Source organism: Nesoenas mayeri (genome assembly GCF_963082525.1).
Source record: "Nesoenas mayeri genome assembly, chromosome: 3".
NCBI lineage: Eukaryota > Metazoa > Chordata > Aves > Columbiformes > Columbidae > Nesoenas > Nesoenas mayeri.
Window position 1 is genome coordinate 105853964 of NC_137544.1, and position 27172 is coordinate 105881135.

Genomic DNA, 27172 nt, shown 5'->3' on the forward strand with positions numbered 1-27172 from the left:
ATCACAACAATGTTTTAACCAGGTTTATCTGGTGTAGCAATAACTGTATAGCACAGTAACCTCATTTCTCACTGTATAACCGGGGAGACCCCCATACCCTGTTGTAAATGTGAGACCCTATATAAAATAAAAATACTCAAGTGTGTAACATTCCTAAAAATGAGATTAACTGTAGTACTCAATTTAAAGTATTGAAAATAAATGACCACAGAAAAATGTTGGACTTTGAGAAAGATTAATTTCTTTTTGATTCACACTTCCATACATGTTCGAAGCTTTTCCATTAAGATGTTTCAGTTTTCATGTTACATTCTGACTTAAGGGAATCCTTTGAATGTTTTTTCCAGTTAGACAACAGAGAGTGTTAGGGCTTGGCTTGGTGTTTTGGGAAATGATACATAATTCCATCTACACAGGAAATACAATAAAATTATTCCTAGTAAAATAAAACTGAGGTGGCTCTTTCTACAGTTTGGCAATTTTCTTATATGTTACCACAGTAAGTTCTCTCTTACGTGTGATTCATAAGCTTCAAGGCCAGAAGGGTTGTTTTTTATTATCTAGTCTTATTTCCTGCATAATACAAATTACAGGCTGTCAGCTAGTACATCAGAGACCTCTTTAAGCAGTTTAGGAGCTAAGAACCTAGGAAATATATTTTTAGACTTTCTGAAGCCTGCTCTTCTGACTTGGGTCTCAAGAGTATGCCAACTAGGTAGAGAAGTACAGGCACATTCTTGCCTCCCAAAGTGGGTAATTAGCATGACCTAGATATATGTACATTTCTAAGAGATGTATGCACTTATTAAAAGCTATGGGGTTGATATACAGATCTTCTAGGTGTTCTGAAAAGGAAAATATTAATTTCACTTTCGTATTATTTTCATAACAGCTCACTAAACGCAGATTTTTTAAAAAAACTGTTTCTTTAACAAGATACCCATTTCAGTGATAACGCAAGGCATAACTCTCTCATCAATTTTAGAATAATATATTAAATATAAAATACATGTGTTTTCCTGGAAGAAAGAATAAATGACACACAATAGTGATTTATGGATGCAGACACAGCAGTCACTTTTATTACATATTTGTCATAAAAAATTTGACGCAGTGGCACTTTTGACAGGTAAACTTATGAAGTATAGCAGAACTGGCTGGTTTCAAGGCATTTTTGTTTATCTGTGTATCCGTCTATGTCCTGAATGCAGCTACATGTATGTTAAATGTGTATATGCTATTAAAAACTGTTAAGAAATTTGTTCTTTAGAATTGTGAATGACTGTGTTTTATGTATTCTGTGCTTCTCAATATTTTCAAGAGGAATATGGGAATATATGCTTTCCACAGTAGTCTATACAGCTCCCTTCTTTGCTCTGAGGGGATACGTAGCAGTAGAATAACAGTGGGCCTCAGGTGGCTTTATTTAATGTTCAGAATATAGATTTGCCATAGATCTTTTCCTCTGTTTAATATAGGATGTATGGATATGTACAAACATACCAGTTCCATACAGATAAATATGCTGCACAAAAATAATATAAAACTACCAATTTCCAAGTTTAACTTTGTGGCTCCAATCTTGCACTTAGATATTTTTATTTGATTCTTTTCTGAAGTGTATATTTATAATAGAGTTACAATCATGGACAGTATCCTTATTTGACTAATTTATTGCAGAGAACTATAGGGCTGAAAAGTCTGCTAAGGACACCAAAAAAATCAATGACTGACAGAGACACGGCTGTATTTACATGTGTTTGCAAATTCAGAATGATGTAAGCACTTTGAGGTACACCTGCAAAATTTATAGTTTGCACAAGTATTCAGGTGAAATGAGAGCAACAGTTCAGTACTTGTACCACAAAGACCTGGGGATGTTCAGGTATATGAAGATTAAAATAAAATCAGAATCAGAAATTGAATCAGATTTTTTTGAACTCGCATATCATCTTTGTGATGAAGTAAACATACACCAGTGTTACAGTTCAATATAATTACACCCAAATAACTCTTCTCAAAACTATGTAACAACTAGCCAGTAGTTGCAGTTAATACAACTAATATCAATTATCCATTTAAAGGACACATCCATTCATACTGAAAATAGCATTGGTAAAGAGGTATTTGTCTCTCAAACTAAATTACGCTTTGTTTTGCATAGGTCCAATAGTAAAATCACAACATTAAGTATTTCATATGCATGCAAACAGTTTTCAAAGGTGATTTGCCTGTAACTGAGCTTGGTGATTTTTTTAAGATTTCTTATGGACTCACACAAATGCTAAGTGTAGTAACCTGTAAGACCAAGTTGTTAGGCAGAGCTATTAACCAAGAAAACCAAAGGATCAGCTCGTATTACCAGCAAAATATCTTCAATGCTGTTTTTGTGAGAAGGAAAACACTTATCTAGCACCTTTTTGACATAAATAGAAGTTTCTACTAATAAATATACTCAGGTTCATCGAAGTGGGAAATCAGGTAAATTATTTCTAATCTTTAATCCTAGAAAGTGATGTTAGTGTTGGGTGGAGGTGGGGGTCACATAGTTACCAATGTAGCTAGAATCAGGAATCAATATCTTAGGGTTTTCAGCTATCAGCTATGATTCAGAAGCAAAACACTAATGGTCAGAGGAAGGTATTTAGCCTCCTTTCCTTTGGGTGGATACTCCTTCTGAAAATGGGATAACAATGGCTCATGCTATGAAATGCACGACAGACCCATTAACTAAGGATAACTCCAGTGAAAAATTTACAGACTTATACTCACTGCTGAATTTTGCTTTCCAGGCAGACTTCTCTCTGTCTGAAGAATATGCAAGGGCAGATGAAAGGGATTAGGCCAAGCTCCTTTTGTTTCCTCCCACCCCTGAAATAAAGAGGCTACTCAAGCCAATGCTGTGATGCCAATGCAGCCAGGTGTGGCCTACTGGTTTCTCTGGTAGCCTCTTGTTATCTGAGGTTGCTTCAATACAGCTTTAGGGAAAGTGCCAGTGAATCAATACAGATGTTTCCCTTCTTTAAGGAACAAATGTCTACTTTAAGCAGGCAACAAGATGTACCAAAATCTCTAAGTCACATTAGCAAGTAACAAAAATAGGCTTTATATTAAAAGGTGTGGTGGCCAGAAAATTAGTGCGAGTGGGTGCCAACAACATAAAAAAAATAAAATAAAATAAAAAATTACTTGTTTCACTACAGTATATTTCCTTTCCTCTGAAGTCTGGAAAAAAAAGAAATTTGGGTAACTGTTGGGTATGTAAGAAAACCAAGAATGGTAAAGGTGGATTTTCATAGCAAAGTCCATGGTACACACTCAGTTTCTATGAAAGTTTTCTCCTTTGTGCTCCTGAATTTCCCAGTTCACTGCACAGTTTCTCTGTTTTACTGAAACTTAATTGCTCTTGGTGGTCCCTGAAGTGGAGACAGAAAGCAACCTTCAAGCAATTAAGGATGCCACGGTTATAAAAAGCTTTGGATATCAGGAAAGAGACACATTACTAGTATCAGAACAAATCATATTGTTTAATTAAAATATTTTAAAGGATACTGGATAATTCAAATTTTTGCTGTTTCTAAGTAGCTTGGCATATTCTTACATCCATAGAAAATTACTGTAAAGAGTGCATTAAAAATTTTGTATGCAGTATTCTTACTTCTACAGGAACAATTGATTCTGACCAGGCTATTTAAATACCTTTTTCAAACCTCTTGTGGGAAGTCATTCTTGCTGGGAAAATATCATTATGATGTGCATTTAGAGAACACAGCTCACATTTTAAGTTAAAACAGTACAGTTTTAGGGTGGTTTTCTTGAAGGTTATTTAATTAAATTTAGGTTCTTTAGAAATTGTGATAAAGTTCACTCCTGAATTTAAGAAGTTTGCATGTAGACAAATCTTGGATATGCTTGAAAATACCACTCCTTAAGGCTCTGATTTCTTTCCCATTAACTGGTGAAACTTCACAGAGTGTGATTCTGATTGGATTAATGTTAAAGTCAGTTGAGAGTTCTGTTGTGAGATATACAATAATCTCCAATTACTTTTGTTTTTCACTGAAATAATGGAAATTAGAGTTTGTTGGGATGATTTGTTCAGCTGATCCTGCAGGTTTGAAGGACTGAATTCTATCCTAGGAAAATCTTAGTTGTAGTGCAACCCTAGACTGAAGGTGTAATCATTAGCGTCACTCTGACAATGTATTTGGCTCAGTAATGCCATCACATATTAAAAGAAGATGTAAAGAAGAAGGTTCCAGGATATTCTACAGGACATCCATTGAATACACCTCTCTGAAATTCCTGTTTTGTTGGAAATGTCTACCAAATTTGTATTAAAGTCTCATGGAATTTCACCATGCAAAAAAGATACAGATCTCTGCAGCTTTAATTCTCATTTGTTATATCTATTTATATATACATAAGAAGAAATGTTTGCTTTAAGGACAAAATGCCTAGTTTTCCTATTTCTTCATTGCTTAACTGCTCTTTGATTGTTTGTTTGTTTGTTTTTTACCTCTTCAGAGTGACAGCTTTACTGTTTCCCAACCTCAATAAATCCTCACCTACTTTTTGCCCTGAAATATATATCCTTCATCCTAAAAGAGCTTTAAAATTATTTTGAAAGGCTCTTTGTCAGCAAGCCCATCTTCTAGAGAAATCTATGCTCAGAAGTGGAGCCTAGTCTCATGGAAACCAAAATCTTAAATATATACTATCTTATACTACAATGCTTTCTGGACCCAGCAGAAACTTACACTTTTGCAAATATAACTCTTTTTTATATAAAATCTCTCATAATAACACATTTATCTTTTTTCCTCTGAATCCACAGGAGACTTATGACAAATATACTTATGTGTTTATGATTCAGGATAATTCAGAATTATTCAGAATACAGTAAATGTTTTGGGTTTTTTTTTTGGTGGGGGAAAGGTGCCAGAACTCATGGCATGGATTAGACTTTATCACATGGTGACTTATGTCAGAAAAATAACATTTTTAAAATAAATGCAATCCCCTTCATATAGTTTTCTTGATATTTACGGCAGGTCCTTACAATTTCTTTTCATACTGCTGATCATGAATCAGCTATCTCAGATATAATTTTGGGCATATGTGTCTCAAGACAGTATTTTCATTTCTGGTCCTGATGGATTTCTTCTGAGCCATGTACTTCAGAAAGAAAACTTCTTCAACAGTCATGTTCTGCTGCTTTTTTCTCCTTATGGCACATTAATTGATCACATTTCAACCTAAAGATGAATCTGCAGCTCCAAATGCCATATTCTAGGCTTGTTAGGTGTCACCCATGAAGTGCAAGTGAATTATATGACTCAATACTCCCCAATTTTAAATACGGAAAGATGTCACCCTTCTGCTTAAAACATTTAACATGTAGTTCATTATGATACTGAACAGATTGACCATAAAAATATAAATATAGTATAAATATTTATGGGAACATATATGTGTAGGCATAGGTGCATGGGTTACTCACAAAAACTTAATTACAATATTTTTGGTGAACATCAGCCACTATTTAATTATATTTATGAGGCTTTTTAGGAAAAAAGTCACTAAAGCACATATATGATGTGTAGTTACTACTCTTTGGAGCACTTTGAAGAGCTTTATATTTAAAGTTCCTTAATTTGGTTAAAAAGGTAATTTTCATTTAAAAAAACAGGTAAATTTTATATAGAATATTTTTTAAATTAATGTGCTGATCATTTCACAAATTATACAAAATGGTCAGAATGTTTGGGCCCTGTTTAAGGCAGGATAAATTTTTAAACATTATTGATTTTTGTCAGTAGAATGAACTATGAAGTTGAGCAGGGAAACACAGGTTATTCACTCTTCTGTTCTAATGTCACTTAGAAATAATTTCAGTTACCTCAACTTGGAAACCTCATCCTGTGTAAAACACCTGAATTAACTCAGTTCAATTCTAGCAGTCAGTTTTCAAATAAGTTGCTATCATCTAGGATATATAACTATGCGAACAAGTACAGAGGGTCAAGAAAGCCCTCCGTCCATATTTTGCACTTGCCAGGCAAAAGCCAGCTGCAGTTGAGAAGGGATGTAACTGAATCCATGTCAACAGGGCACCAAGCCAAAAATAATAAGCTGTGTTAGAGCTCAGGGCTCTACCAAAGCATTTACATGGCTTCTGGACTGTTGGTGGCTCAGGTTGAGGAAGGCTGGAGGATGCGTGGCTTCCAGACTCCTGCTTTTGAAGCAGCACACACAAAAGCAGATGAGGACAGACTTTTCAACAATCCCGGGGCGATCAGAGAGTGTAAGAGGCCAAAACTATTTTAGTCCTTTGAAAACAGACCAAAAATGAAATCACAATCAATGTGTATCATCACAGTACAATGAAATTGTGGTGGTATTGAGGTTAATGACTGAATTCCACATAATTTCATGTTAGGGAAGGTTGCTGGCACAAGGTGATATTTGTGTTGCATGACACAAGAATTGCATAATGACATAGCTATAACATACCATTTTAATGCTGATTATTGTTTAAAGGTCTTTTAAAATTACTTTTATTTTTCAGAGCCCTATTATTCCAGCCATCAGCTAAATTGTGTGATTGATAATTAAGAAAGTACTGCTCTTACAAATACCCAGTGGCATCACCTTGTATTTAGAGATCTTTTATGATAGCTTGTGCAATACAAAACTTGCCCTTTTTTGGCAAGGAAGATGACATATATATAAATGGACATTCTGAAGTCTTTCTTCAGCATTTATACACAGTATACCAAATACCAGCACATCAAAAGCCTGTAATCTAGTACAATAAATTGCAGTTGAACTATCAGTCTTTTGACAGAAACACTTATTGCTCAGTTAGATATCATTTAATACTTTGTTATGGACCTGAGTGACTCATGTACAATTTAAAGTTGCCCATAATCTCTAAAGTAATAGGAGTATGAACATAGTGTTTAGGTATACAATGAGTAATATACATAGTCAAAAGTAGGTTATTTACATATAAATAAAATATAGGTAAAAATATGTATAGTCTTAAAAGAACTGCAATATAAAAAGGAAATACATAGCAACTGAATTATAAATCCCTTTCACTGCTCATCAAAATGAAAATGAGGATTTTTTTTTTTAATAAAAAATTGAGAGTTTTAAATTTGCCACCATATAATCTTAGTTGTATTACTATTCATCACAAAATAATTCTGCATGGGATATAAAAGAGGTACTGACTTTTGACAAGATAAGGCTTATAGGTGGAAATGGTAGTTTTATTAGACCAACTAGGGTAGTTGGAGAAAGCAGACAAAATTTGTTTGGGCATAGATTTGTTTGGGGTGCACATACTCTTTTCCATGTCTATTATGAGCAGCAGACTTCAAGTTTTGCTTCCAATTCAAACAATTGTTCTGTGCAGCATATTCAAAGTGGTCTGATAAAAACATGAACCCCATTTACAAACCTTACCTTGCCTATGTCTTTTCACCACCACAGCTGCAACAACTCTACTGCTAGAGTTGTATACAGGTAGGTGATTTCCAGGGGAAGAAAAAAGGAATTTCTACATATTTTTGAACATATATGAAGGTTATCACAAAATAAATAAATGCCAGTACAACTAAATGGTTGCAGCTGTTCCTAGAATTACGCTTAGCATAATTAATAGTAGATAAATATCAAGGAATAATGAATCAGGAAACAAGCTTTGCACAGCTCTAAAGTTATCAAACTTCTATATAGGCTCTCATCTTTATGTTATATCCTCCTTTATGTCAGCTGGTTTTGCATATGGATCAAGTTATATGACCTCGAGTACTGACAGATATCTCAGCAATGTGACATCTGAGCTTTGCTTCTGCCTTTCTCTAAGGGACAATGACAGCTTTGGTAATATTGAATAAAGCTTCAATAAAAAATGGAAATTATGCAGAGTAGGACAATTTATATTTTCAATTAAATGACAAATAGCAGGGGCATACAGTGAGATCGTATTGGATTTTGTATTGCTTGCCTATTCGGAAAGGTTGCATCACCCCTCCCTCCTCTCTGAACACCAGGTCATCCTGTCCTAATTCTCAAGATACACTGGCTTTTCCTTTTCCGGTAACCCAAAGAATATCCACACAATTAAATAAGACGGTGATACTTCATTCATTTATATTCTTCAGGGCAAACTGCATATTTCCAAAATAAGATTAATTCATGATACAATCCCTCAGAATTTTGCAATCACTTTTGTTGCTGACCTTACCTACTTCTAAAGGAATTGAACTTGTAACGAAAGATTGAAATATGTGGAAACTAATTCAAGGCTGAGCTTCTCTTTTGTCCCTTTGTTTCTTTCCATCACCCTCCCACTTTGTTACATTGTTATGCATTCCTAATGTGTTATCACAACTGTTTTGAGGTCACGTTTCAATAGCCGATATTAGTGTAGTTTCAGGATAGTCAATAAAACGAGGCTATTTTCCCCTACTTGAGGATATGGTTTGATATCAAGGGATATTTTCTGCAACTGGAGTTTGCATACATATAAACCCTTTTCATCCATTTGAACACATACATTGTATGATGATGATCAAAACATAGTAATCAGTATTCCCATATAAACTGAATAAATCTTATAAAAAATAAAATGCAAAAAGAAAAATGTAGTCAAATGATTAGATGACTGGTGGCTGGTTCACACAGAATCATATAATAGTTTGGGTTGGAAAGGACCATTAAAGCTCATCTAGTCCAACCCCTCTGCAATGAGCAGGGACATCTTCAACTAGATCAGGGTGCTCAGAGCCCTGTCAATTAATCACTCATGGCCTACCATCAAACACTAAAAGCAGCTAACATATCCAAGATCATTTTTAGGTGAATATAATTGCTAAACCTTTTAAAATAAAAGTATAAATGTCTAGCAACACTTGTGAAGTTTTTGCTTTACTAAAATAGTTTTTCCAGATCAACTCCTAATCATAATATATATTGATAATGTTTATGTTTTCATCCTTTTATGTAAAAAAAAACCCAAACACTTCAGTATTGTACGTACTACATGTATTCTGTGTACAGAATAATCTAGAGAAAGGATTACCTAATAGTAATAAAAATGATCTAGAATGTCAAGGTTCAGTTATTACAGAATGTCACTTTAAGGTAACACCACTCAAGACATCTACCATTAAGGAATAAGATAGTAATAATAAGTAATAAGGAAGTCACACACACAGGGTAACGTTAAGAAAAACACAAAGATCAACCAGCAACAAATAAAACAATCCATATAACAAAGAAATCAGTAGACCATTTTTAATTCTATTTTCTTAAAACTTTTCCTAAGCAAGAAGATTCACAGCTCCAGAACACACATAACCTTTAAATAGTATCCCACCTATCACCAGCTACACAGTCTCTCCAGCAAGTTCAATATGAAGGCGAATGAAACACTACAGGTTTGTAATTATTGTCTTTGCATCACATGAACTTTCTAGGTGTGGAAACACTGAATCAGCCAAGACAACAATGAACCTGGAAGGTTGCTTCTAATTTAACTAGTTAGCAAATATGACCATCCAGATTGGCTTTCTGATTTATACCAAGAGTAAGCACATCCTGACAAATGCTTAACAGAATTGTATTATTCATCATCTGTAACACAGATTTAATGGCTTTTAATGACCAGCTTCTTCTCATAAAAATATATTTCTGTGATATCTGTGAATAAGCATACTCATAGCAAAACCCAATGTTTATTAATACAGGAAAAGTCTTGACCGTACTGCATGTTTCCTCCAGGAGAAAGACAGTAAACAGGGCTGGTATTCTTCACATAAAGAAACGAAAAAGAGTAAAACACTCTGAAATAAGCCTCACACTCTTATTTGGTGCTCACTGTTCCTCATTCCTTTGTCCAATTCTTGTCTCAGATGTAGTCAAGAAAAATCTCAGGGCAAATGTGATCAGCTGATAGCAGAGACTTGCTGCAGTCAGTGCTATTCAGATTTAAAACTTACATTAAGTTGTGGACTGGCCCTGGACACATTATCTCCAGAGAGTCTTTGTTGAACAACATCATGCTTTTTTTCTGTGCCTGGTGGTTTGGGCTACAATTCTTTGAGAACAGAAAAACGCATACCTCAAAATGCGGCTGTGATTTCATCCTGAACGCTTTCTATAACTGTAGCCTCCTTTATCACTGCCAGAACTTTACATCTCTCTCAAAAACAGGAGATAAGCCTTAAAAAAGATCAGCCTGTTCTGTAGGATAATTCTCCTTACCTTGATATCCATGAAATATTTACTTTAAAAAGATACCTACCTCATGTTATCAGTGCAAAAAGATTTACATTTATTTGCATTACTTATACATACATTAAAGTATACTGATGGCATTAAAAAAATAAAGAAAATCATGTAATACCTTTACTTTTACCTATGGATTTGGTGAAATGGTTCCATGAAGAAAGCATTTCCAGACAAAAAGAGAATAAAGAAGAGGAGAGAAACAACAGTAAGAGTCATGAGTATATGTAAATGCAATAGTATGTGAACATGAAGAGACAAAGTATAAGGTAAGTGTCTGGAGACAAATGGAGATGCAATCAGTGTTATATTAGGGATTTAGTTTATTTTTTTCCAATCATGTACATGCAGAGAAACACAGAAATAATCCATGCTTAGATAAGAAAGAGTGACACAAAAGTAACATGGACAATGGGTTAGAAGGAAAAATAATCACTGATTTTGTTAGGTTGCAAAGTTGTACTCTCAGCATTCCAGAAGCCAGGAGCAGGTGCTTTCTGCACATTTCCGATCAGCCATGCATTAATGTAAATGGACTCCTCTTTGTGTATAATGTGACCAGTTGAGTATCTTCTTTCAGGAACTATCTGAAGAGTGTTCTTGTGCTTGATTTATTGTTTATAGATTACCCATAATTGTATTTCTGATAAATACATTAAATTTTCTTAATCACCTTATTTCTCTCACTTCGTTTCAGTTATTGTATTTTGAGAGGGGGAGTTAAGGAGGCAGGAAGGACAAAAGCTTACGAAGCAAACAAAAAATAAAAAAATGAAATAAGAAAAGATGTGACTAAAACCATGTGTTTATTTGCAGCCAAAGACAGCTTTCAAGCATTTGCCCATCGTTTGCAGTGATGGATTCAAAGCAGCTACAGAACAAGAAGAAACAATGAAAGCAGAGTGGAAAAGGAACAGAGCCCATACCTTGGTCGCCCATCATCAGGTGCGCCAGACCTTGAAGGGAAACAAGAGCACAGTCAGCAATGAACACGGGAGCACGGGAAGGTGGTGTTGTCACAGTGACAAAAATGTGTTGTGACAGGCATCTGTTTCCTATGAGATGTCTGTACCACAGAGGGAAATCAAAGAGCATTTTTCAACCACTGGTTGGAATGCTTTGGGCTACGAGTAACAAAACTGCAATTCAAACACTGGGTGCTATTTTACTGTGTATTTCTGCTGTGCAGTAGTTGGGATGACAGAAAATAATAAAATTATTTCAAATCCAACCAAATCCTTTAATATTCCATCTATCTTTATCATATTTTGATTATACTGCTTTGAACACTTTGCTGGGAGGACTTCCTGTCCTCTACTTGTGAAATGATGTTAAAAACCTGCAGAAGTGTAAACCTGAAAAATGGGCTGGGTCTGATCTTTTTCCCCTCATAAAAATGAGCATTTCAGGTAAAGAAAATTTCTTCATCACATTGAAATGATAATGCAAGGGATGTCTCCTTATCTGTGTGAAATGTGAGAGTAGGATGAATTTGTTCCAGAGAAGGCAAATTATTACATATGCAATGTAAACTACATAGCAATAAAGAAAATGTAAGTGACATGTTCTGAAGCTACTTCATAAATCTGTGAGAAATAGATTTTGCTTTATATTTGTATTGTGAGATGAAATCAAATCATACCAGTATAGGTCTAGTGACATTTCAAAACAGATGTCCATAATGATAATCACTCAACCAGAGCCAAATTTCATTACTCTTTGAACAAAAATATTCAGCTTTTTAGTTCATGATAATAACATAATACTTATATTCTCACTGAGAATAATGTGATGAAAGGAGAATATTTCTCTAGAAATATGAAGGTTTTTCACTTTTTATGTTTGGTTTTAAAAATTAGGCTTATTCTTGTTGAACTTAGCTGTTTTAGGATCCATTTTAGAAGTTATTAATTTGTCGTGTATTAAATGTGCTCCTCTTCTCCAACAACTTTACAAAGTGATACATTATTTTCTTATTTGCCATTAATTAATTCACACAAAGAATGTGTGCAAGAAAATATCCTGCTCTTTGGTGGGAAGTGGACTTCCTAGAGAGTTCCTCTGATTTCTAATTCACAAAGAAAATTAGGTGCACAAATGACTCATGTACTCCAGGGAAGGGGAGAGGGGGCAGTTCAAAGAAGATACTCTCAACTGCAACCAGTGTTAAAGGATTCGTATCTTATCAGCTCCCAATAGACTAACAACAGTTTTGCTGAAATAGTGCTTTTTAATGTCATCCTTTTCAGATGTGCAGTTAAACTGAAGGGCCTGATGTGCCCCATGTCTTGTGCAATAGATTCTATTTCCAACTCCAGCACCCTGCAGCTGGTGGGATTACCTGGGGCTTCCAGTAATGTAAATGGAAACTGAGCGTGATCCTGAAGGGGTGACTATGTAAGCATGACTTGGGAAACATCACACAGCTGTGCTGCAGTTAGGAACCCGTGAAAGAGCATGGAAACATTTTCACACGTGTCCTTTCCCTATTGCTGCAACTGAGAGGCATGGTGAAAACGGTTAAGCTTCATTCTTTTCATGCTGAACATCCTTGCTTGGATTCCTTGCTGCTGAGCCTTCTCGAAGCATTAGTCTCTTCATGTGATTATTTAACTTGTCTTTTGGCTTTTAATATTTTGTGTTGGCAACTACAGTAAGAAGTCTCAGACTTCTGGCTTAGCCTTCACTGTATTAGATAAAGGGAAGGTGAAACTAGTTGAACGTTACATCTTTTTCTTAATAAAACATTACTTTTCAGCAGCTACTTTATGTGCACTCTTTTAGCTCTTAGCAGGCATGAAGCAAATTGCTGCCATGTCTCCTAGGGGAATGAGAAGAAGGTAATCTCTTACTAGCCTGCATTTAAATGTGATCTTTGTAGCTATAAGGACCTAAACAAAAGGCCTAGTTTCAAGAGATTACCACTGCTTGATAGCTAGTATTTTTGCTGAAATGATATGTGAGATTGGTCAGATGTAAATACATGATTCTTGTACAATTTGAAAAAAAAGTGTAAATGGCAGAAGGGCCTCTTGAAAACGTCATAGAAACCTCTTCAGTTTTAAGAGTCATTTACAGTGCTGTTCAACTAAAAAGGAAGTCAAGAGAATGTAAAAAATAAAAACAAAACCAAGCCACTGCTCAAACCAAACATCTGTCAATTAAAAAATGTAGTACTAGTCCTCAAGACACTGTATTTTGTTTGGCTGTCTATGTTACTTTATTTGTAAAGAAGTAAGGTTACTCATACTTACTTGCTAAAAGAAAACAATGATACTTGCCTAATTTTATATTTTTGCAATCTATGGATGAAGGCAATGGAAGAGTGAAGAATTACTATTACTCTACCTGTGCAATCCACTGAGTGGTTTACAATGACACCATGACAGCAATCACTGCTAGATTTTCAAAATGACTGTCGGCTTACAATAGAGAATACCACAACGGATAGTCACAGAAAGTTCCAGCCTTAGCTAGCCATATACAGGCATACTATACATTGAAAATATTCATTTGTGCACCATTACTTCATAATCAAAATGATAAAATCCTTTCTTTGTGAATTAGGAATTCAAGATTTAGCAGGAATGCCTCACGTGTGATCCACTCCATCTTTATACTGAACTTGGCTCTGAGAGAAGAGAGTTCAGGGGCACAGGATGTGATAGAGGAAGTGGATATGAAGATAGGGTATATTTCCATAATTTAGTGTGTGAGTTCCATGCAGAGCACAGGCCAAAACAAAATTTAAACATCGTCACCCTGCCATGAACATGTTCAACCCTAGCATAATTTTAGCAAAATCAATAAATGTAGTCTTTTCATACCAGCAATATATACAGATTTAACACTGTGAATACTAAATTGTTTTGTTTTCTTATGTAGTCTAACTTACAGAGATGCTCAAATATCAGGGAAGTCAAGGATGAAAAATATATCTCGGTGTCCAAATTGTGCTTTGGATACACACTTTGTGCTTCCATTCTTTACATTTACATACTTCGTAACATTAATGTATGCATAAGTACCCAGACCTGTGTTGGAATAAAGTTAAGGTTGTAGTTGTAAGTATTAGATTCAGGTGAAGTCTGGATTAACTGTTATCCAGGCTTTATCTTGTACTGCTGTGCACAAATTAACACGTGAAATGAATTTGAACCTCCTTATCTATTTATACTGATCCTAATCCACATTTGAGACTCATGTTGACACCACCAAGAGCTTTATGCACAGACCAAATATAAGATTAGGTACTTATTTCTAGGCTTTTACATTTTTCAGTTAGAATTCCTGTCCCAGTGTTGCTGAATAAATTTTTATTTCACAATGAAAAGGGAATTGTATGGATATGTATGTGCATGACCGTGTACACAATTAAAGCATTGAAATTGTTTAAATTTCCTTTCTCCTACTGGGAAAATATATTTTAATAAAATTGCGCAGCATCATGTATGTGCTTAATCTGAGCATCTCTCTTTTCCCTTGAATACAGCAGCACAGAGAAATGCAATACCAATACTCCCAGGCTTTTTTTTAGAAAAATGCCACTGAACAGGCAGGCAGTGGTCCTCCGTGACTTGAATCCTGAATGAATTCAGGCCCCACAGTGGCTCACTGCAGGACCCTGGGTCAGAGCTGTGCCAGGGCAGTCACTTTGCATATGAGCTAGCTTACGAAGTCCTTGATTTAAAAACAGTTCTAAAAGTATTGGAAAAAAATAAAATACCAGTTATTGCTCAGTTTAGATAGATAAGCTCATCTTTCAAATAGATCGTCACTTGTCCAGCAAAGATTCAGCCCAAAGAGACTTTTAAAAGCACTCGTACATAAAAAAAGCACCTGCACCTTTTGGCTTATAAGCAAAAAGACAGCACTGACTCACAACAATAACTGATCTGCGAAGCATATTCTGCACCTTTAAAACTATGATATATATACCACGCAACATGTTTTAGCAGCTAACAGACATACTTACCACTATTCAGGCTAGATGGCATTATGCTTTAGATTCCAGTGCCCTTTGCCATACTTTCTTTAAAGGAATTTAACTACATACCAACATTATTATTAAAATCAGATGCTGCTTCTTTCACAACATCCAAAAGGCAGAGTGCATTATGTTGAAAAGATAAACAGAAAAACTTTTTTCCTAACACTTGGTGCTGCAAAGAATAATACAATAAGTAAGATTTGTAGTCTTAAAGAGAAAAGTGCTTTTCATTTTCCTAAGCAATTAATATACAGGTATTTAACATGCATTACATTATTATGAGGAGCATTTATGCTCCGCACTAATGACAAAAATAGTTTCTTGAAGTGCTTTTCATACAGAACATAAGAGAAATCAGTCCTTCTGCTGATCTTCTGAATTGTTTTGAAGGATGATATCAGTCATATCAGTATAAATCCTACTGTTGCACTGGGGATATTCTGGAATTACACTAGTAAGGCCAAGATTAAAATGGAGCTTTGCTTGTGTTCTGTATGGAAAAAGAAATCACATTTATTTAATAAACTTGCATACCTTTACGGGTAAAAAAATGCAACTTACCGTACTGAATGTTATGCGCACTTATATAACATAAAGCAGAAGGTAAAAAAACACTAAACAGAAGGGAAAAACAAGATCTTAGGAAAATAAGGTAGAAAGCACCCACCTTCCACATAGTTGTCTTCTGTAAGCACATAACAGGGAAGGAGAGAAAAGGAAAACATTCATTAAGCAGCATGCAGACTGGAACTTGCCATTGCATGTCTTCATCATGCAAGGCATCAAACACAACATGCAAGTGCTCCACTGCTACAATCCAGAGGGAAAAATAAAAGCACCAGGGAAGCAGTGTTTCCTCTATTTAACAAAATTTACGTGATATGAAGTAAAACAATGATGTTTCCAAAGTGCAAAAATTGTACAGGATTTACTGCATCTCTTTGTAAGTTAATTATTTATAGTCATTAATCAGAGGATCTTCTTGTAAGACTTTTATAACTACATATTTTAAAGCCATCAGTCATTTGTGATAGAGATTCTAGGTTCATCTGTTTCTGCTTTCCCATTCTGAATTTTCCTTAATGACCTGTATGACGCAAACAACTTTAAGCAAATCAAAGAAGTTAACTGAAGTTTTAGAATATGCTGTGAAGGTGCTCCCAGCGGCAGCATGGCTGACTCTGCACTGACTGAGGCACTCACTCTGGCCATTGGGTCCAATCCAGTGTGGAAAAACTGTCACTTCAACTGGGTGGAATAAATTAGAATTGTAGGATCATATCTCACAGCATTTTTCAGCATCACAAACTAGTATATCTTAAAAAAAATAAAAAAAAATTATCTGCCTTGTTCAAATAGCAAAGGCCACAGCAATCTCAGGTATGGGTTCTGCCCCTAGATTAGATCAGAGGACATTTTGTCTAAGCTAACGGCTGCATCAACAAGAAATAATTTGACTTCTATCCGCAGCCCAACATCAATATGGGGCACAGGAAATGTTCTCCCAAAGCCTACACAGTGACAGGGGACTAGGAATTGAGCCTCAGCCAATGAAGTGGACAGAATTTAAAGTTAAGAAAGAGGCTCCGTGCCCTACTACTCGTGACAGTCTCTCTTTCCCTCAGCTCTTCCACTAGGTAGTGATTTTGAAGGAGTTATGTCTCTGTTGCCCATAAAGATTTTGACTAAGGAGAGGATAGAAGAGAGTACAAAATTATCTCAGTGGCAAGAGAAAATGGGAAATAACAAAGGAAAACCAACACAGAAGTCAAGGAGATGGACTGTGCAAAACCAACAAAGAAAGGGGGAAGGGTGACAACACAGCAGTGTGACTGCTGGCGGGTGCCGGCACTTGCTGGGGAGCAAGCACTCAAAAGTAGTTTCACATTAAAGCCCACTTCTGTGACTACAGCTCATTTTCCTATCGGAAAATACCTTTTCATGTGACTACTAATAAATGTGATCTAAACTAATTTGGATATATGGTAAACCAGAAGTCAATAAAATGAGTTATAGAGAACTGGACTCAATGATAAGCATAGCAATTTCCTGCCAGAATGTGTCACTTTCCATAATGAAAACCTTTATAAGTTAATGCTACAAAACACTGAAAAACCTCAGTATAACTAGACAGTATTATAATAAACAATTTTAGAAGTTTACCACTTTAAAAAGAATAACTAGGGTAAACAATGAATCCTAAGGGTTTAAGTCTCTTTAGTTTTCAGTTGTATTAATCATAGGTCAGACCAGATAAAGTTATTTGGCTTAAGATACTATAAATCACCTTTTTCATGCACACAGTTTAAATTTAAACTTCTAAAATCTCACTGCCTGAAATTTTAGTTTGTTATGAAAGTGCAAAGGGTACATACTGTTTCATGCATTTAGGAAAGTAAGAGGCTGAAAAAAAATAAATAAATAAAAGCAGTATGCTGCTTGTGAGTAAATACCTGAGGATCAATAAATTGAATAAAGTTCACTGAGGAAATGAAAAACACCCAATTCCACAAGATATAGATACTATGTCCTATACACGGTGTAAATTATAGTGATATTTGGGCTATTAGAAATAGCCATTTAGAGCTGAACTTCTCTGGAAGAGCCTTCTTCCTTTAACTGCATATAGTAATTTCCTTTCCTAAAGTATAAAAACACTCAACTTAATGAAAAATAAAATTAATTATTTTAATTGCAGTGTAACTTCAGGTTCCTTCTTCTAGTTCTGGTTACCACAGTGTCAGTATATTTGCAATACCAATAGTGCAATGATATCCTTTTTGGTGGTCATATTTAGCTTAACGTGCTTACTTAAAACCAACATATGAACTTAATAAAGGCCATTTTTGTTGCTCATGATATACGAGTCAAAGGGAGATTTCTGAAAACGACATCACAGGCAGCATCAGATTGTTGAATTTGTCTGGTTACAGGGTTGAGCATATTTTGTTTTATACCATGGGCTCTATTCTTAGCAGTGATTGTTATGTCTTTTTTGATAATAGTCACCAGAAAAATTTACAGTAGCTGAGCAACTTCCCCTAAATGGCTGATTGATTAAACTTTTAAGTGATAGTAAATTAAACTATCAAAACATTTTGAATTAAATAAAAATGAAAGTGTTGAATTCCTACTTTGTGACTAAAACAGTGTATAGAGCCAAACCCCTATACACTAGTAAACAGCAATTAAAATATATTCCTCTATATGTTTTTGCCATGGTAAGTTAAACAGTTTTACAATCTAAGAAAAAATTAGTTCATCCTCTTTATGGTACTTTACAAGGTTTTTACATTAGATTAGCGTTGAGCGCTATAATTTATTTAAGGTCCTTTTATTGTGATACATTTCAATATCACTAACACTTTGCTTGACTTTCCTGATTCCCATTTTCTTGGCATGGCCTATTCTTCTAAGCAGAGACTAAAAAGCCAGAAAAACAAAATTTTAACTTTGCTTTTTATTCACTTTGCTTATTCCAGCCACTCCAAAAAAAAACCCCACCCAACCAAAACACTCTTTGAAAGCTATGTCTAGTATCAACATCTTCGTTTTGCAGTTCGGAGGGAACAAAATTTTCCTCAATTATATAACGAGTAACTGTATTTCTGTGGATTACAGTTGGACTGGTGTAAACTTTATGTAACTGGTGGAGAGTAGATCCATATTACACATTTTTGTCATTGCTGATGATTTAGCCAACCGTAGTCTGAATTTACACAAGCCTACATCCATCCACCCTGGAGGACCTCACTGTCTACTGAGTAACTCTCTTAGCGTCTGTGGAACCAGGGGCTTTGAAGACCCAAAGTGCCATCTCCCAGCTGCTGTAGGTATTGGCACAGAATGTCTCTCAGTCTTTTCTGCACCAGCTGATGGTACCAATAATTTTCACCAATGCACAGCCCAGGTACGAGCCCAGAGGCTAAAAGTGACTTTCAGTACAACAGCAGAGGAGCAGAACTGCCTTACAGGCTCCATCAGCAGCCAGACAACTGGCCAGGCAGGTAACTCTCTTTTCAGCATTGTGAATTCTAGTAGATGTGAAAAGTCCTCTGTTTGCACATTGCACCAATCTAGTCAACTGAAGAACTAGACAGGTCTTCAGCCACTGCAAATGCTTATTTCCTAGACCCTCCCACACCACCACTAGTACTAAATTGCACTGCTAATTTCTGTGTTTACAATCTAATTCCTTTGGCCAAATTCTGCTCTCAGCTACTACTGGTGTAACCTGTTGACTGCATATATTGAGCCAAATATTCACTTGACTTAAATCTGGCATGACATGGCTGAAATCAGTAGAACTATGCAACATACACAGGCTGTGAATCTGGCTTATTATCTCCAGATGAATTGTCTCAGGCTGTCCCTACTGAGCTGACAGCAGAATCTGCTCCATATTTTTTTCAGCAAAAGCCCAACCAATTCTACTTACTTTAGTCTGTTACTATGATTCAGTGACATAAAAATGGGAATCATATTTTTAAAATATATTTTTATTAATTCAAGAATCATTTTAATGTTTGGTGATGCTTCATGGAAACCTTGCTTTAAAAAAATAAGTGATTGTTTATGATTTGTGGTTATTTCTGCTATTGCATTTTTTCTTCTGCTAGAATATTTATACCTTACTCACATACAGAGCACAATATTTGTCCTGCCAATTATATAAGAACAGTATTTTCACGATACACAGATGAAATAGTACATTCATATTCTGACGTTTCAGACATACCATTCTAGAAATAATGTAATAAGAAACAGCATATTGTAAATGGCATTTTTATAGGTTTTTTTATGCATCAAAATTATAGTCCAAAATCACATTTGGCAACAATGAAGGGTATAATATACCACAAACATAGTTTATGAAATTTCATAAGATATTCAGCAGTATGAGTAGTGGGGAAGTAGCCTTAAATACAGCTTATTTTTATGTAGGTGTCTTGCAATAAAAATGTAGAAGTGTAGAAATTTAAGATACAATATTTTAAGCTTGGCTTTAAATAATAATGCATACGTATATTTCTCTATAGATGTACCTACTTAGAAATATTCTACTGGAAAATGTCATTTCAATAGGCAGCATTTTCTGTGGGACTGCACCAGCATCTCTTGGATAGTGTAACTTAGCCTGTCCCATCAGTTTCTCAAATGGTTAGAAAAATGTTTTATTTAACACATGGTTCAAAAGAAGATATTTAGAAAGGATATGAAAACATAAAGTATGTTACAAAGTATGTTATAAAATATGAACAGTCATAGATTCAGTAATGATGAACTAAAGCAATATATTGAAAATCTGTGGCTTTAGCATTGGTCTTCTCAAGTGCTGTGTATCTGAAAAATTCCATCAGGATTATTTGCTTTTTTTTGAAATGCACTTTTGAAAACCACTGTAAATGTTGATTGCAATTATTGACTGCAATTATAAATAATTAGAAAAGTATTATAAATATACTTAGTGCAGAACTCCGACTCTGTTGCAGCCTTCTGCTTGAATATTGAGTAAATAGGGAAGCAGCATTTCCTACAGCTGCGCCTTGTAGAACAAAGTCTGGTATTCACCTGCAAAATATGCAAATTCACCAGAATCTAGGGAAGAGGGCCCAGGAGTTAGTACATTTCCACATGGCCCCATTAGGTCTGAAGTCAACTTACGTCTTCTTCAAGACTCCACACAGCTTTGAGTGGACCCATTCAGAGGACTTTCCAGTGCAGTGGGTAGAAATAATAATATAACATGGACTCTATTGATTGTTGTTGTTGTTGTTGTTGGGAGAAATTTCAGAGTAACAGAGGAGTGTGGTTCTGTTCTAGTTTCATTTTCCACCTACATCTCTGTGAAGATCCCTTCTTTTCTTGAATGTCTTGTACAATACTCAGGAGAAAGGTTTGACACTGCCAGGAGCACAGATGACCTGTCTCAATCAGAAAGGAGGATGAAGCTTTCTGCCACCTGAGGATCATTAGGGCACAATTAGTTGTTTCTGCCAGTTCTGTACAAGACAAATCCATTGGCCCAAATTCAGTACACCTCTGTAAATTCTACTAACATTCATAAATTTTCTTTATGTGAGGCCACATTTTCTGGAGAGTGCTATGTATTCCAAGTGCATTGAGAATGAAATAATGACAAGATCATTTTAGTTAAGCTACTGTAGATGAACTAGTGTGAAGCAGCAACTAAAGGGGGTAGTGCAAGTCTTGAATGCACAGGCAAAGAAATAATGAACAGAAATATAAAATGCCATTACTTCTTTTGGCATAACTGAAACTATTATTGTGTTTAGTTCCAGTGCTCATATATTTAAAAAGAAGTGAAAAATGAAAGAGTTTTCAGAAAAAAACTTTTCTCACAGTGGTTCATGGCATTAAAAACCTAAGAAAACTCAGAAAACATGTCTTACAATGAAATCCCTTAGATCCTCAATCTATTGAATATATCATAGATGAGATTAAGAGGTGTCTTGAACCCAGCCTGTGACTATCAATGTTGGGAGAAAGATTCTTGATACCTGAAAGTCCGTTCAACCAGACAAATGCTAGGATCGAATGTCAGAAAAGTTCACACTGAAAATAAGATGAAACTTTTCAATAAAGACAAAATAAGTTTTTGGAATACTGAGAAATCCTTCCCTGAAGTCTTAACACCGAGCTTTTGTCTAAGAGAGACTGTATAACAAACATTGCTTTGGGGCTTCATTGTAGGAGTCACTGGAAGAAATTCTGCCTTTTGCCATTTAGGAGGTCAGGTTAATATCTTCATAGCAGTACATAACTTGTATGGCCATAACTTGTATGACTATATTAATTTTCTCCAGTCAAATAAGAATAGAAACCAAGTATAAACAGCAGCAAATACTTTGACACCCTGTTAAACACAAAAATCTTCAACGTTGTTTTCTCAGAATCAATCTCTCCATTATTTGCACAAAGAGCTCAGTGAGAAATGTTTCCCATGAAGAATTCAAATATAATGGGTGAAAAAAAGTCATTCAGGCAAATCATTACTCTTGCTCCCAATGGGAAAATATCCCCACCCCCAATTTACTTCTACGCCTTGTAATACTTTCTAATACCACCTCCAGTTGTCTGAAGATGACAAGCCAAATAAAAATCAAGACATAATTGTATCAAAAGTCTTTCTGAGGCAACAGTTTTGTGCTGTTTGATTCCTATGCAGCTTTATCACTTGTCTATTGTTTAACATCACAAGTGTATCAAACATTAAATTATTCAATGCTGCTTTAGTTCAATGCTATTTATCTATTATTATTTTATTGTTATACATTTTTATATATTGCACTTTTGAATAGATTTGTGCTGGTTTGGAGCCATGATACTTATATCTCCTTTTTCTCAACTGCTTCCTAGAGCTGACATTTTTGGAAAGTTAGTTGTCCTCTTCTTTTAGTAATTTTTACCATACTTCTAAATAAACTTGGACTGACTCGAGGGAGAGATCATGATGTAGATATAAAAATGACTGCTTTTTAATTATATTACAATCCCAAGAAATTTGACTTTGTCCTTATTTTGCCACCTCATTAAGTTTAATTATTTTTCTCCAAAATGGGTCCAGCTAGTCTCACATGTATTCTACTAAACTCCAGACCTGCTTGCAGTATGTCAATGCTTTAAAGAAATTTACATCAGTCACTAGGACATGTGTTCTTGCATTTGTGCTGTGGCTGCAGTAACCACAACCAGGAATCAAAGGTGGAATCAAAGGGTTTTCAATAATTGAATTCAGTAATATTAATAGTAGAGATAATGAAAGGAGAAATGAGTCATTTGCATAAGTGAAGGCAAGTCAAAGAACCACACTCCCTCCTCAGTGTTTTAATTTCCATGTATAAGCAGAAAATGAAACACAATGTAAATCTGAATATTTCACTCAGTAACCAGATATTCTTTAAGAACTGATGCTCTTTTTCAGTTTAGCCACTGGGACTATTTCTGTGGATTAGAAACATTCCATTTCCATTGAAAATCTCTGTGATTTGCACACTTTACTTTGATTTGTGCTTTTAGACATCTGTGTAATCACTAGAGGTGACTAACTAGAATTAAGGACTGACTACATATGGTCCACTTTACATGGCCTGCACATCTTACCATAACTCTTCTTCCCAGGGCTATTATTACTCCTTTGGATTTTCTCCAATTTAGCCCTCTTGGGTACATGGCATTAAAATATATTTTCCAGATATCCCTATCAAAACCTTTCATACAGAATTAACTGTTCTCATTGGCAGAGAGTAATGACAAGAACAGACTACATTCTATACAAGTGATGCAGGGTGACACGGGTATTTCTATTTTAAGAATATTTGGGTTTAAATTAATTTTAAAAATCATAAAATAACAACTCAACAACTTCTTTAAGAAACAGTTGTGAAATGAGGAATAAAGATTTTTGAGACTTATTCTTGTTTGTTTTGGTGTACATGAGAGTAGAAATTTGCACAGTAAGTCTGATTCCTTGTTGCTCTGTGCTTTGTGTGGTCAATTACATCTATAAAAGAGGCTGCACAATCAAGTCCCAGTTACTATCAGAAGAAATCAAATCCCTGTCCAATCATTCTTTCAGCAAAACTGGTCTGTTAGACTCATTAATACAAAAGGATTAGCTGAGCTGACAGTGAGTAAAAATGCTGTGCAGTGGGTGAACGGCAGAAGTAATTTTCCACCTGGATGGCAGCTTTACAGAGGTGATGATCCTGTGGATAACATGAGTAGGAGAGTCAAAGGAGGCCAGGTCACATTTTCTGTCCATGAGAAGGATGTTATTTTTAGACAGTGCTTCTTACAACTCTTCTTCTGGTATGGTGAACTAGCAGCTATCTACAGTTTCACAGTCTCTACTGTGTAAATATAATATTTGTCCTTTGTAATACTTACTAAAGGGATATGACATATGGCTGCACATTCTGCCCATCTGAGGAGTTCACCCAGGCGCTGACACTGTAGCTGGATATTTGTGCCTTCCCAGACTAGTAAAACACCAAAACCAACAGGGCTGCATGCAAAGCTAGCCATATTTTCATATTCACATGCTGTCTTTATATAAAAGTGAGGAACGTTTGTGCACTATCAGTGATACTATGACTTTAACACAGGTGGCTGAAGTCAATTTGGTGTGAAGAGTTAACAGCTAAAAATGTAGAAGACGTACTGTACACCATTAGAGTAAAAATATTCTAAACCACTTTGTTGTTTAGTTCTTTAGCTGATCACCATAAAATTTTCTTGGCTGCTACCAGGATTAATTTTGTGAATGTAAACTGACCTGAACCTGCCTTTGGAACCCTTTAAATGGTGAAGAACAAACTTTCTGCTCCTTTAAATGGGAAATTCCTCTGAAGTGAGCAGAGCTGTAGCCTGCGAGTCAGCAAACTCTAACCGAGTGTTTAATTTGACATCAAATTACAATTTAATTGCAGCTATCTGTGACTGCGAGTGAACAAAATAGATATTTTCATATTTTTTTAGAGAAATTAACTTCATTTTCTCCTTTACTAGTCTACAATCATTTCAATGTTAATGCTGAATGGTATTCTGATTAATTAGTAGTTATAGACAATGACAATGAAACTAATTACAAGAAATTTTACAATTAAAAAAATCAACATTTCTTCACTTAAAATCTGGTCATCCTTAGCTAAAGTAACAATTGACGTATTTTTTATTTCTTCCATAGATTTTACAGGAACTGAGCAACAACTTTTTTTTTTTTTGTAGCCAGTGAATGCCTGGATTGAGCTCCCATGTGTACAGAGTATCTGCACACAGTGCAATCAGGAAACAGATGCCTTAGAACAATTACTGATTTTCATTAATCACTTTGCTATTCTTTGGTTAAATACTTATTTTCTTGGTATAAGAATATAGGATGTAACTTTTTTAAGGCTGCTAAGGCATGTATAAAACTTGCAGGCATTAGTTTAGAATAGGTGAAAAAGGTGGCTCCTGAGAAGGAGATATTGTACCTGACATACTTTTGCAAAACCCTGATCATATGTAGTTTATGGCTAGGTACAGTGATATTTCATCTATGACTGTCCCTATCTCAGAACTGCACAATTAAAAATTCTAGTAATAGCTGATGTTTCAAGACAGTAACATTTTGGGGACATCTATAAAATGAACCCAAATTAAGTTAGAGCTACTTCTTCTCTTCCTAACAGTTTGATCAATACCACAGAATCACAGAACCACAGAAAGATTGTGGTAGAAAAGACCTCTGGAGGTCATCTGGTCAAATCTCCCCACCTAGAGTTGATTGCTCAGGACCATGTAAAGACAGCTTTTGAAGATCTCCAACACTGGAGACTCTACAACCTGCCTGGGAAACCTGTGCAGGGGCTCAGTCATCCTTACAGTAAAAAAACATTTCCTGATGTTCCGACAGCACCTCCTGCCTTTGTTTGTGCCCATTGATTCTGGTCCTGTCACTGAGCACCACTGAAAAGAGCCTGACTCCATCCTGTACGTCCCCTCCCTTCAGGTATTCACAGATATTAACATGACCCACACTGAGCCTTCTCTTTTCCAGGCTAAACGGTTCCAATTCTTTCAGTTGGGACTGTCAGAGAAGAGTCCCTTCATCATCTTCATGCTCCTTGGTTGGAGTGTCTCCAGTATGTCCATGTTTCTTTTGCACTGAGGATCCCAGAAATGGACACAGTACTCCAGATGCAGCCTCACCACTGCTGAGCAGAGGGGAAGGATCACCTCCCTCAACTAGTTGGCAATGCTCTGCCTAGTGCATTCCAGGATACCATTAGACTCCTTTGCCCCAAGGTCATATTGTTGGCTCATGGTCAAGCTGCTGGGCTTATTGTTGGCCCATGGTCAGCTTGCTGTCCTGCAGGACTCTTAGGTCCTTTTCTGCAAAGTTGCTTTCCATCTGCATGTCTTCCAGCATATATGTGTACATGGGATTTTTACTCCCCATGTGCAGGACTTTGCACTTCTTCTTGAACTTCATAAGGTTCCTGTCAAGCCATTTCTACAGCATGACCTTCTGGTGCAACTCCTTCTAGTTTGAGGGTTCTCCTCATTATTGAGGGTACACTCTGCCCCATCATGCATTAATGAAGATGTCACACAGGTTCACATCCAGTTTTGATCCCCAGGGTACACAGCCAATCACTGGCCTCCAAGTAGACTTTATGCCACTGATCATCACCCTCTGGGTCTGGTCATTCAGGCAGTTTTCAAGCCACCTCACTGCTCATACAAGAGCATCTGCTCTATGAGGATCTTATGGGAGACAGCATCAAAGACCTTACTGAAGTGCAGGCAGATAAGGTTCAGTGCTCTGCTCTCATCTACCATATCAGTCAGCTCATCATAGAAGTTTATGAAGTTGGTCAAGCATGACTTACTCTTGGTGAAGTCATGCTGATTCCTGATGATTTACTCATCCTTAATGTGCCTGGAAATGGTTTCCAGGATTAGCTGCTCCATTGTGTTCCCAGGGTTTGCAGTGGGTCTGGTCAGTCTGTAGTTCCCTGGTCATCCTTCTTGCCCTTCTTGAAGATAGGGAGTGTTACCTGCATTCTTCCAGTCTTTGGATACTTCTCCCAGTTGTCACGATTGATTGAAGATTATCGAGAGTGGACTCACAATGACATCTGACAGCTCCCTCAGTATTTGTGGGTGCATCCTATCAGACACCATGGCCTCATGTATGCCCAGTTCGCTTTAGTATTCCCTGACCTCATAATCTTCCAGCAATAGTACATCTTTCTTTCTCCAGCTTTTCCCCTTTGTTTCTGGGATTCCTGAAGGTTGCTCTTGCTAGCAAAGGCTGAGGCAAAGAAGGCATTCAGTACTTCATCCTTTTCTATATCCTGTGCCACC

The 27172-nt window shown here is 36.0% G+C and overlaps 1 protein-coding gene across 21 annotated transcripts in view; it reads right to left on the reverse strand.

Annotated features, from left to right (window-relative positions):
• Positions 1-27172, reverse strand: part of NRXN1 (neurexin 1) — a gene marked incomplete at both ends in the record, with an annotated part of 724694 nt that overhangs the window by 635953 nt on the left and 61569 nt on the right. For 10 of the 21 annotated variants that reach the window (XM_080342496.1, XM_080342491.1, XM_080342489.1 and 7 more), the window contains 3 exons: positions 10424-10435; positions 11232-11261; positions 15963-15980. The exons of 4 other annotated variants lie outside the window; for them this stretch is intronic. In XM_080342496.1, coding sequence (XP_080198622.1) covers positions 10424-10435; positions 11232-11261; positions 15963-15980 — 60 coding nt within the window. Of the gene's footprint in view, positions 1-10423; positions 10436-11231; positions 11272-15962; positions 15981-27172 lie in introns of all 21 variants that reach the window. 7 more of the 21 variants (XM_080342512.1, XM_080342507.1, XM_080342508.1 and 4 more) reach the window with 3 other exon arrangements.